This window comes from Parasteatoda tepidariorum, chromosome 6 (genome assembly GCF_982258835.1).
Source record: "Parasteatoda tepidariorum strain Cologne lab strain chromosome 6, Ptep-v5.0, whole genome shotgun sequence".
In the NCBI taxonomy this organism is placed as follows: domain Eukaryota; kingdom Metazoa; phylum Arthropoda; class Arachnida; order Araneae; family Theridiidae; genus Parasteatoda; species Parasteatoda tepidariorum.
Window position 1 is genome coordinate 108,541,035 of NC_141760.1, and position 17,283 is coordinate 108,558,317.

At 28.4% G+C, this 17,283-nt stretch overlaps 1 protein-coding gene across 1 annotated transcript; it reads right to left on the bottom strand.

The window, feature by feature from the left end:
• Nucleotides 1–3,351: 3,351 nt before the first annotated feature.
• On the bottom strand, nucleotides 3,352–12,064 carry LOC107437258 (UBA-like domain-containing protein 2-A). The gene is made up of 3 exons (XM_016049192.4): nucleotides 11,550–12,064; nucleotides 11,274–11,354; nucleotides 3,352–4,490 (listed from the first exon to the last, which is right to left on the bottom strand). Exons 1-3 carry the CDS (start codon nucleotides 11,655–11,657, stop codon nucleotides 4,281–4,283), a joined length of 399 nt encoding a protein of 132 aa, XP_015904678.1. The 5' UTR covers nucleotides 11,658–12,064; the 3' UTR covers nucleotides 3,352–4,280.
• Nucleotides 12,065–17,283: the final 5,219 nt, after the last annotated feature.

The window sequence follows — 17,283 nt, forward strand, 5'->3', positions numbered from 1 at the left end:
TAATCATCTGGAAACTAAACTTTGATGATATAGAGAAAGAAAACATACTCTTCAGGGGGTGATTCCCCACAATACCGGTTTTATTTTTAATAAAGCTTAATCTTGTTTAATAGTAAAAGAGGAAATTTTTGGATAACCCCTTATAGTTTTGAGATTTCTTTAATGCTACTTGGATATATCTTTAATACTACTAACTAAAACTACTTAGAATATTGCTTGAAACATTTTAAATTTTTAAGATATTCAAATAAAGTTTTAATCATTGGTTGCCAAATACGATTCCAGACAAAATTATGAAAAAACTTTTATAAATTTTTTCTGTGCATGTGCAGTATGAAAGAAATAGCTCAAATACTCATTATCTTGTGCAGTTTTTAACAATTTTAAATCAACAATTTTGTAAGTAATTTTAAGTTAATCCAAAATTTTCATTTAATTCCATTGAATATTTATGAAATTATAGCAAAAAAACATATAGCAAAAAAATTAGTTTTTTATAAAAATGTCCATATTTCCATAAATATTTACTCAAGATTTATGAAACTTTATGTTGTTATTAAAAAGAACAACTAAAGAAATCAATACAAGTTACACGTTTTTCGCTTGATTTTCTGGCATACGGTGTTCAAAAATACCTGTTTTCTTCTGTAATTTATTGTAAGTCTTTCAAACCTCTGAAAGCTTCCAATTTTATTGCTAAGTATGATAAATCGTATGAACTAAACACCTCTAAAGTTGAAAAGTAATCCTTAAAGTATTTCCTGAGAAATTTAAAAAGATGTCAAAAACACCTCTTTCATTATTGTAGGTGTGTATATATATATATGTATACATCTAAGAGGCATTGCAAAGCTAATAGTTTTTTTACATTCTTTTTTCAACAATTATTGCCATGCTTTTTTCACGGGATTTCGAAAATCTTGATATTTTTAATCTGGTATTATAAACACGTCAGGTTTTCGAATCAGGCATTTTAATCACATGTTTTGATGAGCTTTATTTGTGCCAATTCCAGCGTCAATTCAAATTATTTTTCAATCACTTTTTTCTTCTATTTGCAACTCGATATTTCCACATTTTTTCAAAATCTCAATATTTTTAATACAATATTATTATAACATGTGAAATTCGAATGTGGGTTTCATAAACTGTATACTGTCTTTGAACTTTATATCAAATTTTTTGCAACTTGAAAAAGAGCTCAAAAACTTACTTGAAGATTTAACATTCATAAAATCTCTTATAATTCTCTAAATATAAATATCCTAAAGATAAAAATACACTAAGCTGAATTCCAACTGAATGTTGAGCCTTATTTAAAGTCATAATGCGATAGTTTTATTTTAAATCATTTCAGACCTCATACAATTTGATTATAATATAATTTGCATTTATGCTGCTCAATAAAATATTTATCTATTTTTTACTCTCATTTAAGAACATTAGAGTTAATATGTATTAAAATAAACTTTTATATAATTAAAAAAACTATCACTTTAAATTTATTTCAACAAATCTGTTCTTTGAGAAGGAAATATTTTATTTTTGATAACTATCAGTTATTTTTCAGTTTTAAATAAATTTTAGCATTTAAAAGTATTCAATTTTATGCAAATATATAACTAAATTCACTGATGAAAAGTAAGAGTTAAGGTAATAAAAAAAAAAGAATTATAATTATTTTTAAAAAAATTAAATTTCATAAAATATTTTACTAAGTTGACTGACAATATGAATTCCCTCTAAAACACTGATACTTCAGTTAAAATTATCATACAACATGTCATACTATATGGATTACAATAAAAATATTTTTTTTCTTTTAAAAAATATTTTTTAATTCACTTTTCAAATAAGAATAACCTTTAATTAAACTTTGAATATATATGGTAATAAAGTGAATAATTTTCTATTTTTAAGACACTGCTGCCAATACGGATAGGAAAGAATCCAGCAGAATTTACAAAATAATATAAATTTCATGATAATTGTTGCAAAATATACTTAACATTTTACACATAGGGAATTTTAGGGATTTTTATAGTCTTTAAAATAAAAAAAAATAAAAAACACAATATTTTCAGTTCTGATTTCACATTAAATGATCTTAAAATGTTATGTATTATATTTATTCATAATTTTTAATAGTAATAGGCATTCAATTCATCAAAGACAGTCAACAAAATTTTATAAATGAGGCTCGCTTTATTATGTATTAGTGGCACTTATTTTAAATATTCACGCAAGCAAGTCTGCACAAAAATTCTATTTCAATCGGAATTTTTTTTAAAAAGGAAACTAAGGGAACTCGTTTTATGGAATTTTCTAAAATATACAAAAAAAAGGAGAATTTTTATTAAACCAGTAGATCAGGAGAAACTGTCAAAATCCAGTAGTTTCCTGGTAAATCCAGTAGAGTTTGTAGCTAAGTTAAGATTATTTTATTTAAAAGTGGTAAATTGCCAAGTGCTTACAATGTTCCAATTTGGCATTTGTTTAAATTCTGCCTCTCCATTGCAATTATTAATTCCTTAATAAAATAATTTAAATTAAAATGTAAATATTTAATATTAAATTTTTCAAAAATTTAAGTCTAAGATAGGGTGCATTTATAAATCTTGCAGGCGGCCGCACCAAAGTTTATGCATGCCACTGTATAGAAGTAATATATATTCTAATCAGTTATAAATAATAAACCACTATATCTGTAAATAAACATGCATTAATATTGTTTATCAGATTTTTTCCCATTTCCAACAAGGGTTTTACCAAACCCTGATTAAAATAATCAAAAAATAGTTTTTTAAGCCTGGACATGCATTCTGATTTTGCAAGGTTTTTCTGATTTTAAATTTTCATCCCATAACAAAAATGGTTTTAGATACTTTTAAACTCTTTTTGCACTTACCAACCCTAATGATGATTTAGGATTGGTTAAACATCATTTACGATTTGTTTGAAGATTGGTTAGAATGTAAAATTTTGTTCTTTTTCCTTTAATTTGGACTTTCTTATGAGCATTATGTTTTCGACAAGAATTCTAAAAAAGAAAAAAAAAAAAAAGAAAAAAAGCAGCCATTATGGAAAGCAAAATATTAAAAAAAAAAATGACTTTTTGAGACTCTTCCTATAAGACTGTAATTTGAATAGCTTTGGGCAATATAGTGATAAGCAACACTTTTTTCCAAGATGACATTTTCATATCTCACTGTGCCTTGATATTGTTTTCATTTATATTTCAAAGCTTTTCTGAATTTCCCCTGTATAACAACACAGTAACTGCATACCAGGAAATTGTGGCCTTATTCAACAAAAATGCACTCCAAAACAATTCAAAAATGAGACATATCATTGTTCTAAGTCCTTTATAATGAAACAAAAATAAAGTGTTTAAACAAGGTCTATTTAAAATGTGAAAACATAAGTAATCAAAAAAATTTGAAAGTAGACTTAACAAACGTGCTTTATTCAAACACACATTCGAAAAATGTTTTAAATGTCCACATCATATATATATAAATATATATTTATAGGCATTCTTTTCAATGAGCTGCTAAAAAATGAAAGATCTTCCTCACAACTTTTCAGTTCTTCTTTTGTTTAAAATAAGCACTACAAAACGAATGCGAGAAAAATAAAACAAATAATTTTACAGTGTAGGATCTCCATTCTGATCAAAGTAAGTTCCAGAAAAATAAATACATCTTTCAATATTCTTGCTTAACTTTTTCACAACCATCTGAATTACTACTGATATAAGAAAAGCTCCTCAGATTTGTACTGAAGAAGAAAAAAACAAAACCCAACATCATTAGCATCACTTAACACGTGCTTCTTCCAATTTTTTATGTGACAAATGTTAAAGTTTGATGACTAACGACAAAGATAAAAATCCAGTTTGTTTTTATGACGTTGAAAGAAAATACTTCTTTCTTTCTTCTTTTTTTGTTTTGACTGAATAGTTGACTAGGCCCCTTGAAAATGGAAATCGTGAAGGACTGAGGTAAAGAGTTAAAGATTATCACAAAAAACACACACAGTAAAGGATGGGGCGAAAATGGTACACAGTTCCTACGATATACATTGATACAGGATGAAGCACACACATTCCACGTGTGACCTTATATTTTGTTCGGGTGCCTCCTGTTAGAAGGCGCATCCAGCAAAACCTTTTATCAACTACATTCCGTTGCCATACCAACAGCGATTGCTCTTTCCTGTAGGAGGATAAGCACAAAGACAAAGTAGGAGTTCAGTTTTAAAGTGAGCGTGTGATCACTTTATCGTTGTGAGCGAGGAGGACCAGAGGCAGCCATGGTTGCACTCTGATGTTGCATATTACTGTTATTGTTAAGAGGAGGGGAGTTGGAATAAGTAAACGGTCCAGGGGAGGTTCCAGGTACTTTGTCGTTTGCAGATAGTTTGGAAAAAGCCATCAAAGTGTCTGGAAAGTTTGGTGGAGTGGCAGGTGTATTTGCAGGAGTTATCATCTGGAAGAAAGAGATAATTTAATAAATAAAAAATAATAATTTTTGTTTATTACATTTAGATACAGTCAGACCTGAATCAGTAGTTTATTTTGGAATCATTTATTGTTAATGATAGATACCGGAAAATGGCGAATTTGGACCAGTTCCAATATCAAAAAATGGCTAAAATAAACAAATAACCGACCTGCCCTAAATAGGGCATACAGAGTAATTTTTTTACCCCTGTTGTATTATAAGTTGTAAAGGCCCTTATATTGCTAAAGGCTCTTATAAGAGTAATTAAAATTGGAAAGTTTGGGCCTGGCTGGCACAATTTAAGAAAGATTAAGTTTCACAACATAATAGGAAATGGTACAAACAAATTACAACAAATAAGCAAAGTTACACAATAATTCACCACTAAAAGTGGGTTGAGTGGCAACTACAAAATTAAATATATAATAAACAAACCATAGGAAAGTAAAATCATGCAAGGAGATAAAACACCAGTATAAGGCAACCAAGTATAAAAGATAATTTTAAAAATGAGAAGAAGAAAAAAGAATTAAAAGGTGTTGAAATAGATAAATCTAAGAGAATAATGAAATCAAGCAAATTGTAAGCCAAAAGGGCTTGTAAAATCTAAAATAATAAAAATCAATTAGAGAAGAAGTTAAAAATAAGAAAAGCCAAAAGACCAAGTTATACAAGTAATATCAAAAATTTACTAAAAAATGTATGAAAATTAATAAGTAATGAACTTGAAAAATCACTAAATTTAAATAAGAATAAACAAATTTGAACATAAAAAATCTCGTACTTACAGTAAATGTATTCACAAGGCAAAAGGAAGACTACATACAGCAAATTTGCTTAATTTGAAATTGGATAACTCATATACGGGAGATCTTTTTGTATTAAGTCTTAATATTTTTATCTTAAATTAATTTATCTTGTATTAAGTCTTAATATTTTTATCTTAAATTTTATATTAGTTTAACTTTTACAATGCAAAAAAGGAATGAAAATTAACAACAACCAAGGAGGAATAAATTTCCGTCCTCTTCTATTGTTATCGACGCATAATAGACTTAATCCAATCAGAGTCAGTGAGGGTAACAACTGTAGGGAATGATATACATTGTCTACATCAGAGGTTGCCAAAGTGGTCTATATAGACCCCAAGGGTCTATTTAACAAAAGTGGGGGTCGATCTCAGCCAGGGGGTCGATCTGAATCGGAAGGGTCGATTGGGGGTCAAAGAAAAAACAGTTCTTAATACGTAAATCACACATATCTAATTGAGTATGTAAAATTAGTGAATATTTTTTATAATTGACTTAATATCAGTTTCTTTATAGAACATAAATTAATAAACGCATCATCAAAAACGTGGACATCAATCTGCAAGATAAGTTTGCTGAATTATTATCGGATCTTGAAGCAAAGACGCCTTTTAAAAATTTAACAATAAGTAAATTTTGAACAAATATAAATATAAAGCAAAAATATGTAGAACTTTATGAAATAGCTCAGCCTTTTTATGCTAGCTTTTCCAAGTTCCTATATGGTTGAAGCCGGTTTCAGTCACGTAAAATCAATCTTAACTAAGTACAGAAATAAATGTGGAGTTACGAGAGGATTTAATATTAAAATTGACCAATTTTGAACCCAATATAGCGAACCTTGCAAAAAAACACCAGGCACACTCATCTCATTGGTTAAGAAGCAATAAATCTGTAGTTACTTTACTTATTATTTCTACTTATTTATAATTACTTATTATTTAATAAATATTAAGGTATTTAAATTTCAGCATTAATATATTTTTCATAAAACTATTGTTACACAATGTACAATTACTTTAATAAATGTTTGAATCATAAAATAAATGTACTAACACAGTATCTAATAGAGTTTTATCTTAATTAACAGAAAATTACTTTTATGGGGGTTGATGGAGATTTCAAAAAATTATATAGGGGTCGATGATCAAAAAAGTTTGGCGACCCATGGTCTACATCAATACTAAATTGTATTGAATAGGAATTCATAAATTAAAATGTTCAATGTAGATGTACGAATTCAAATTTCTTCTTTCATTTTTTTTTCTTCCTCTTTCAAATCTAGTGTGTTAGCCTGAAAACTATCGTACCAGAAAGTAAGTAAATATATATTAAAATGTTTAATGCAGATGTACGCATTCAAATGTATTTAATTTTTCTTCTTCTTCCAAATCTAGTGTTGTAGGGTTGAAAATTTTTTTTATCAGAAAGTAAGCATAAATTAAAATGTTTAATGTAGATGTGTGCATTCAAATTTATTTCATTCCCTCCCCCTTTCAAATCTAGTGAAGTAGAGCTGATAACTTTACCAGAAAGTAAGTAGAAATTAAAATGCTTAATGTAGATGCATCCATTCAAATTTGTTTCATTTTTTTTCAAATTGAGTATTGTAAGGTTGAAAACTTTTTTACCAAAAAGTAAGAAAGTACAAATTAAAATGTTCAATGTCGATGTATGCATTCAAATTTTTCAAATCCAGAGTTGTAGGGTTGAAAACTTTTTATCAGAAAGTAAGTCATTGCATTGAAGGGAGGGTGGGTGAAATCTAAAATTATCACATCACCTAAAGTTATAAAAGTTCTCTTCAATTTTTTCATTTTTATTTTACTGTAACCTCTAATTTTTTTCTACATTTATGAAAAACTATTCTGTGTAATTTTATTTGCTTAAGAACGGTTTTATTTACATACATGTATACATACACACACACACACATATATATATATATTTTAAAAGATTTTTTTTTTCCGGTTTGGTTTTGTTATTTAGAAACTCCAACAATATTTTTTAAAACTATGCTTCCAGCACAACAAAAGCATAAATAATAAATGTGCTCTGTCTACATTTTACAATTGAGACCCGGCATAACTTTTATTCTGATATAATCACAAATGTTTTATTAATGAAGTGTTTTGTCGTAATTAAAACTTATAATTTTTTTGTTTCCTTATGTTGATATTTATGACATATACACATCATTAAAACATCGAAATGTAATAAAGGTTCACTATTTTTAGTAATTTTGGTTTACGAAATAAAATTGTCAGCTTTTAAAAAAATTCTAAAAATTGGACTGTTTCACTGACTTTTTAAGTTTACCTGCAGATTTGTCGAATGCCCACAGAATTTCCTTAAAATGGTTCTTCCCTTCCCTTATTGGTACTTTAATTGAGACAGAAATGTTACAGCTCTTATAAATAGCATATATTGGTGTTCTTCATATTTATCTACTGTACTTTAATTTAATGCAATGATCAAAGTTAATCAAATCAATATTATTGTGAGTTGTATTGCAGCTTTAGGGAATTTAGCAGGTTATAATGATTTAAATTGCAAATTAAACTAAATTTACTTTATTCAAATAATTATTTTTCACAAGGTCGTCCTAATAGCAAACAGAGCCCCCCGGTACAGAAATGTTTTGTAACCCTATAACATGTCATACTGTTTAAAATTGAACTAAAAAACTTCACATACATAAAATAAACCAATTTTATGATATGCAATAATTTTAACCAACTTAAACACATTTTTACTACCCCAAAAACTCAAGGCACATAAAATAAAGCATTTTTAAAGCATGCATAATTTAAAAAAAAAAAAAAAATGAGATGCTAACCAATTACAATCCTCAAATAATAAAATAATTTTTCAATACTAAGAAGCTAAATAAAATAACTAAATAAATAAAAAAAAAAAAAAAAACAAGAGTACAACAAATAAAAAAAATCTAAAATGTATGAAGTATTTTGTCTAACTAAAATCAGTTATTAAAACATCTTTCAATGCACATCAGACAAAACCAGTTTAAAAGCTACTGCCTCATAGTGCTGCGTAATTCTAAGCTCTTTCGATTATTACTTTACTTAATTATAAATACTAAACAGAGTTCGTGGTGGTCAAGCATATATAGAGACATTATAACTTAGGAGTTGAGTACCTAAAAATAGAAAAATAAATTTCGGTCGACTTTTTAAGTTTTTCTGGCGATAAACTATTCAAATTAAAGGAATTTGCATAATAATCACTATTTGTAGAAAAAAAAAAATTCACACTTTTTACATGAGAATAAATTTATTTTAAAATATATATAATATAATGTTATTTATTCTTAGCTTTTTCTTAAATACAATTTATAAAAAAGTAAGATTCTCAAGAGCCCCTTGAGAGCTTGAAGCACCCAGGCGCTGCTCGGGTACGTATGTGCATGAAGATGGTATTGATTTTTCATCAGATATAATTATTTTTGCAACATAAAAATTTTTGTAATACATAACTTAAATAGTTTACGATTTCCAGTGAATTTTACATGATATAAAGCATAAGCGAAATCACTATTAATACAATATTTCTGCAAACTATGAGGTTGTATTAAAAAGAAAATGATATCCCTACATACAATTGAACCTAAAAATAATTTCTGAACATTTTAAAATATTTCAAACTAAACAATTAAACTAAATTTACTTTATTCAAATAATTATTTTTCACAAGGTTGTCTTAATATGAAACAGAGCCCCCCAGCACTGAAATGTTTTGTGTCCCTATAACATGTCATACTGTTTAAAATGGAACTAAAAAACTTCACATACATAAAATAAAGCAATTTTATGATATGCAATAATTTTAACAAACTTAAACACATTTTTATTACCCCAAAAACTCAAGGCACATAAAATAAAGCATTTTTAAAGCATGCATAATTTAAAAAAGCTTAAAGACAGCTTATCATTCGCTAGTTGATACTACGAAAAAAATTATCATTATAAAATAATCTTAAAAAGTTATGAAAACAAATTATTATCAAAATAAATTTGTTTCATAAAAGCTTTTACCTAATCTAAAATAAGAAATGACATATTTGCTTGGGAAACAGTTGTAGTTAAATAAAGTGGCATTTCAAGAAAAAGGTCCTGATATTTATATATTTTACTATTTATATTTAGGATTTTTCTTTCAGCATATGAATTCAGTAATATTTTACATATTTATATCAAATAACAATATTTTAAAATTTTTTAAAGTAAAATACTAGTTTTAGTATTTTCAGGATTTCACTATCAGGGATCTATCCAGACACTTTGTGAAAGGTCCGTTTTTCGTGAAATTGTGAAAAAATTACTCACATTCTTTCAACCAGGGTCCGCTTTTATGAATTTGTGCAAATAGGGTCCGTTATTGCAAAAAAAGACTTTTTCAAGGACTTTTTAAATTGTAAATAGATACAAGATTATGCTCGGCACTGTAAAATTACTATAATAAAAAAATTAAATTTTCAAAAATAAACAGCAATTGCTGCTTCTAAATTAGAGATGCAACATTTGATATTTAGCCTATACGGCTGAACGCAGAATATTCATTTCGGACGAATAATGGAAGAATCGTCTGCCGAAGACAAAACTTAATTCGTTTACATCCATCTTTCTTGTTTTCTGCCCTGGGAAGGGTTTATTCGATTAACAAAACAATAATGAAGATAAACAAATTTGTGAAGGGTCCAATTAAAAGAAAAATCATTTTGTGAAGGGTCCGTTTTTAAGTTAAAAGATTTTGTGAAGGGTCTGTTTTTAAGTTAAAATATTTTGTGAAGGGTCCGTTTTTATGAAAAGATATTTTGTGAAGGGTCCGTTAACGGACCCAAATTTCTTCTAAACAGACCCCTGACTATGCAAATATCGTAACTGTTATTACTAACTAGCTATAAATATTTTGAAGACAAGAAAATTTCCATATAGGGGCCTATGCCACAGAATCAGAAGTCATTATAGAGAAATCTTCAGAAGGCATTGGCCCACATTTGGCTGTCTGACCAACTATGATGATGACTGTGCCACAGATTTGAACGGTTAAAATCCTAACTATTTTTGAACAAGTTATTAAAAAATTAGGTATTTTACACGTTGATTTTTGTTGCTTTGAACAAATACTAGTACAGAAATACCCCCTCTCATTATATTACAAGTAACCCTCAATGTATAATGTATGTAACCCTCATTAACAAGTGACTCTTAAATGCTATTTGTCTTAAAAATAGTTTTCAGAAGAAGAAGTAAAGGGAAAAAATGACTCGATTTGATCAGAGGAATTCATCATTAGCAGGTCACTACTATTTTAAATACATAATTATTTCATTTAAAACCTATGTAGTTATCAATTAAATTGAGAAATGAAATTATTAAAACTAATACTAATTTTGAATGCATTACAGAGAAAACTCCTATGTTAAAAAACCTACATATGTATTTCATATCACCAAATAAAAATAAGAAATGTAAGAAAAAATTGCATTGGTGCTAATAGCAATAAAAAACATATAAAAAATTACACACGTTTTATTATATTCCAGATTACGAAAAATTCAAATTATAGGACGAATCCACAAGTTCTTAAGACTGTTTGTAATAATATATTACTTTTAACACGTTATTAAGGTAATGTTACATAAGAAAATTTTATATTACATCAGGAAATTTTAATTATAAAAAAAATTTAAAACAAATATTGAAAAAAAATTATATATGAATATCAAATTAAACTCCTAAAAAAAATAATAATCACAGCGCAAAGAGTTTTTCGCTTGACCTCTGAATTTTAAACGGTAAATAAATTAAGATAACGAACGTAATCTACTATGTTTATCTTTTTTCAAAATGTAAACAAAAGACATTTTTAGAAATTATACAATAACTGTACAAGTAAATAAAACAAGGTGTTTTCAATGAACTGAAGTAATACTTACATTTACAGAATTAAACCGACTATTTTGAGTATGGTGGCAAGTAGGCACTGTTGCTTCTTGAAAAAAAATGCTTAGCGCCGTCTGCAAAATAAACAAAAATAAATATTTATTCCACTCATTACAATGCCTAATCAAAATGAATATTCAATAATGAATAACTGACAAGTGGCTTGAATTATAAAATGACTACCGGTACAATTAATTATGTCCCAGATAAACAAAAACAGAAACAATAACATACCGTGAATATTTTAATAAGTACTGTTAAAAACATACCTCAAATTGCCAATGAGCCGCTTGCAAGAGTTGTTTTGCTTGGTCTCTAGCACAGCCAGCAGCTAGTACAAACTGATTTATCATTACTTGTTCCCTCAAAGACTCCATATTTGATATAACTTATTTATAATAAGTTGATAAACGGAATATACAACAAAGTATATATCCGTAAACGTGCTGATGTTTTCACTATGGCTGGTTGGTGGTCGCATATATTGACGTCATGTCCGTGTCTGATGTTTTCTCACCTTTTTTATTTCTCTTTTTTTTTAAACTTTTGTCTCTTAATTCTATATTAAGAAAGGAATAGGAAAAAGTTCAAATTGAAACTCGTCGGTATTTACAGAGACCGTGAATTGTTAAGTTTACGAGAGAGAAAAAACGAATAACAGAAATGTAGCACTCTTTTTTTTTTATTTTGTGTTTGATAATACATTTCCTCTTATAAACATTAGCTACTGCGCATGCGCGAATCTAATGTTTATGTTTTACATCTGGGATCTCTTTCCGTTTATTTTTCGAGCTATCCCCTTCCCCTCCTCTTTATGTTAATTGTTATTTAAGTCGATTATGCTGGTGTATATCGCGATTGATTTGATTCAAAAATATTCTTAGATATTAGATTAGCAAAGAATATCAGTTTAATCAGAATATAATAAATTACTTCGCTTTTTATTTTTAAATTTTTTTAAAATCATCTTGTTTGTTGCTTTGTTGCATTTAAAAATATTGAAAATTAGAGAGTTCGTGATATTTTCTTATCCTTTTCATGTATTTCAATTGCATATTTGATTAATGATAACTTAGTTGTAGCTTCGAGACGCAAAATCTAAAATAAAAAAGAAAAGATTCTTCCATGATCAAAGGCGTAAGACTTCTGGCAAAACGCCAAGTCATTCAGTCTTTCATAAGTGTCACAGAGAAATGCGTAATAAGTGACGAATAATGCATACATACTTTTACATTAGTTTAAAATAATAAATTAAGTTTTGTAATGCTGTAACACAAAAAAACAACACTTTTTTATGTTTTAGTCATTTATAATAATTTTATTTTTGTGTTTGTAAATTGAATATCAGTATTTAAATTGCAGTGGTGAGCACAGTTTAGAAGAGTTCAGGCTCACTTTTGGAGGTCGGAGCCCGAGATACATATATTATATTTTTTTCTTTTTTTTTGGGGGGGGGGCAAATTTCTAGTTTGCCAAATGAATATCAAATTTGACCAAAACATTAATTATTCATTAGCTTCAAAAAAAAAAAATTTTTTTTTTGTTGCTCTTATTTTCACAATATGTTTATTTTTTCTTCGATAACATTCTAAGATTAACAATTTTGTATTTAATCATTTTAGTCAATGATGAATTATGATAAGACAATAAGGTATTGAACTGTTAAGAAGAACTTGTATTTGATTCGAAGTGGTGATTTAAAATGCCACAATGTTTAAAAACTAATTAAAAAGCTTCTCATAAAATTTCAATATAAATCATTATTTAGCTTTGAGGCAATAATTATAACAAATTTAAACATATTTCGATTCTTCCCGAAACTCCCCATTTTTAAACTACGCATAATTTTTAAAAAAAAAAAAAATTGCAATGCTAACCAGTTGTATTCCTCATATAATAAAATAATTTTAAAAACCATTTAAGTTACTTAAAATGATTAAATAAATAAACATTAAAGTATAACAATTTTTTTAAAAAATTTAAAAGGTATAAACTATTATGTCAAACTAAACTGCTATTAAAATATTTTTCAATGTCCAATTACATCGGAACGCAGAAAAATAGATTTCGGTTGCCTTTTTAAGTTTTCTTGGTGATAAACTATTCAAATTATTGGTGTTAGCATAATAATCAATCAATATTTGTTAAAAAAAAATGCACACTTCATACAATAGAATATATTTATTTTAAAAAATATATAAGGTAATGTTGTTTATCCTTAGCCTTTTTTTTTTAAATACAATTTTAAAAAAAGTAAGATTCTTAAGGACCCCTCCTGTCTGTCTTGGGCCTCTAGGTTTTTGCACTAGTGTGCCAATGCGTAAAGACTGTATTGGGTACCACCAGTTTGTCCGGGAAGTACAGACTGCCTGTATGCAATATTGCAGACCATATTGCTTCAATTGCCACATTGTGTAGCACTTTGATCACAAAGGGCTGTTACGAGAATACTTTACTTTCATTCTAGTCAATAAATAAAATATTGAACCATTTGATAAAAAAGTGTAAAAGTAAAGAAAGAAAAAAAATCAGAGATAAGATGAAAACAATATTTTTCACTATTCTATGAATCAAATAATGTATACTTTTGTATCAGGCAAATCTCATCGAATTCCGGATAGAAATAAAATGCGTATTCTAAGAATCATGCTTTAAAATGAAAATACAGTTTCAGTTGTTAAAAATTAAAAAAAAAAAAAAAAAAGAATAAAAAATGTATTATAAATAAAAAGATTGCTGAACTTTTTAAAATATGTTTTAAGTAAAACAGCAAAGTGTGACTGGAGTTTTTAGTGACAGAGAGCAACTAATTGCTATTCCCGAGAGTCCGAAGTTCGAACCCCGGACATGGTCAAGATTTAAAAATTATGTTTATTAAAATGTTATTTTTTTCTTTTTTAAATTTCTTATACAATGCTGTAACGTAAATAAAATATTCCTTTGCTCAAAATTATTTCTTTTCTTCTAAATGCTAAATATAATAAAAGCCTTAAAATGAAGAAAAAAATGGTGCTTTTTTACACTGCACCTTCCCTCAATATTAACCTAGAATATTCAAACTCGATCAGGTATATTATATTATGACATTCTTTACTGCCATACCAATGAAAATGATTATAGACAAATTAGAGGGGCCACAATATTTAAGTATGTATGTAAATATAACTGGAAATAATAGCGTTAAAATGCAGAAATATAATTGCTCCTATATTGAATATAGGAGCAGTCTGCGTAGTAACCGAGGGTGTGCGGTATTGTTTTTTTTTTTTTTTTGTTTAATTTTTTTTGGCAAGAAAAAAAATTAAGGTAAATGCTCTCAATTCGAATGTAAATTTAATTGCAAAGTTAAATTTACATTCGAATTGAGAACATTTACCTTAATTTTTTTCTTCTTTTAAAATATAACTCTGTCATTCATTTCCTAAAACATTAAAATAAAATTATATCTCAAATTTTTACATTGTTATTTTTTGTTGGTTGGTGTTTTTCTCTTTTCATTTACGTCGCACTAGAGCTGCTTAATGGGCTATTGGCGACAGTCTGGGAAACATCCCTGAGGATGATCCGAAGACATGTCATCACAATTTTGATCCTCTGCAGAGGGGATGGCACCCCCGCTTCGGTAGCCCGACGACCTGCACACGAAGTCGAGCACTTTACAGTAGAACAGTTTAATGAGGACCAATATCGCACACCCTCGGTCCCTACGCAGACTGATCCAAGTGGTCACCTACCCGCACACTGACCGCAGTCAGTGATGCTTGACTTCGGTGATCTGCTGAGAACCATGTCTTAATGATCACTCCACTGCGGGACTGTTATTTTTTGTAATAATTCAGACAATAAAGAAAATTTAAAAATATTCAAATTACTTACTAGAATAAATTTTTTCACTGAAATTAGAAGGAAAAATACTTGCGTAATTTTATCCTTTTAGAATCTGAAATTTTACTTTACACTTGAAACAAAACCCACAGGCACCGGTCAAAATATTTTCAGGGTGTGAAACAAAGAAAGCCTTTATTAATTTCATTTAAAAAATTTGCCAAAAATTTTTTGTAACGTAAAAATAATTTCATATTGGCACATCAGAAATTTTTAACGATACAATCATTCGTTTGTTATATTGTTGCTGTTAATTTACGTCGCACTAGAGCTGCACAATGGGCTATTGGCGACAGTCTGGGAAACATCCCTGAGGATGATCCGAAGATATGCCATCACAATTTTGATCCTCTGCGGAGGGGATAGCACCCCCGCTTTGGTAGCCCGATGACCTGTGCGCGAAGTCGAGCACTTTACGGTAGCACAGTTTAACGAGGACCAATACCGTACACCCTCGGTCCTTACGCAGACTGATCCAAGTGCTCACCCACCCGCACACTGACCGTAGCCGGTGATGCTTGACTTCGGTGATCTGCTGGGAACCGTGTCTTATCGATCAGTCCACTGCGGGACTCGTTTGTTATAAGTCAGGTCACCAAGTGTGACTGGTAGGGATAAGTAACAGGAAGTAACAAATTGGTAGTAGTACCGAGAATCAGTGGTTTGAACCTCGGGCTTAGTCAATATTTAAAAAAAATATATTTAATTAAAATGTTTTTTTTTAAAAATTTATTTTACAATGCTGTAACGGAAATAAAATATTCCTTTACTTTCCTTCTCGAGGGCGAAAATAAATTAAAAAAAAGCGTTAAAATGATGAAATTGGTGCTTTTATACTACTTTTAAATATATGGCCCGGCAGCTTCTTTTACCTATAATTCTTAAACTCGGTCAGCTACAATACCAAAGGAAATAATTATTGACAAATGAGGAGGCTAAAATTGTATGTATATTTCTAAGTGTGTATAATACCGTTAAAAGTAAGAAATTGTTGCTTATATACATGACACTATATATCTCCTTTTAATATTAACCTATAAGCTTCAAACTCGGTCAGGTATCATATTGTAACATACTATACCAGTACACCAAAGGAAATAAGTATAGATAAATTACGGGGCACTCATTGTTTGTATATATAAATGCGTATAAATGTATTAAAATAGAGAAATAATAGCTCATATACTGTTTATATATATATATATATATATATATATATATATATATATATATATATATATATATATATATATATATATATATATATATATATATATATATATATATATATATATATATATATATATATATATATATATGGGCCCATAACTCATTTAATATTAACCTATAACTTTCAAACTTAGTCAGATAGTAGATTATACGATAACATATAACTATACCAAAGGAAATTTTTTAGACAAATTAGAGGAAACACAAAAGGAGGGATACAGTTAAAGTAGGGGGCGTGTGGCCTGATACGGTTTCATTGCAAAATCGAGCGAAATTACTCAAGATGTTTGTTTTAAGTCCGGCAGCCAGGAAGGTTTCAGTGATAGGATGCAACAAATTGCGAGAATCCGAGAGTCGAACGCCGGAAGTGGTCAATATTTAAAAACTATATTTAATTAATATGATCTTTTTTTCTATTTTGCAATGTGTAACGTAAATATAATATTCCTTTACTTATAATTATTTTTTCCTTTTACAAGTGCGTAGTATAATAAAAACGTTAAAATGAGTAAAATTGGTCCTTATATACTGCAACTATATATATGTATGGCCCCCATGTCTCCCCTTAATATTGAAACTCATTCAGGTACTACACTGGTGTGCAAAACTTAAGCAACAAGTGCGTTTTTAGTCATAACTCTACAAGAAATCATCCGATTGACATAAAATTTGAATATGATGTACATTATTTTGTACTTAAACGATGGTAAAAGAATAATGGCGCAGAAATGAATATAAAGCTTAAAGTAGGGTATGGAACAAAAAAAAGCTTTATTTGACATATAGTGGCGTTACACATGAGTGCCTGAAGAAGCGGAAGTACAACTGGCAGATGTTCCCTAGTATGGGATATGCCCTTCCCTTACTGTAATTGTTGCTTGGCATCGT

Bases quoted from the DNA above. Each gene is read 5' to 3' on its own strand.
- LOC107437258 (XM_016049192.4), bottom strand. From the start codon at position 11,657: ATGGAGTCTTTGAGGGAACAAGTAATGATAAATCAGTTTGTACTAGCT. The intron at 11,355-11,549 runs GTATGTTTTTAA...TTTATTTTGCAG, and splicing joins CGGCTCATTGGCAATTTGAG to ACGGCGCTAAGCATTTTTTT. The intron at 4,491-11,273 runs GTAAGTATTACT...TCTTTCTTCCAG, and splicing joins GTCGGTTTAATTCTGTAAAT to ATGATAACTCCTGCAAATAC.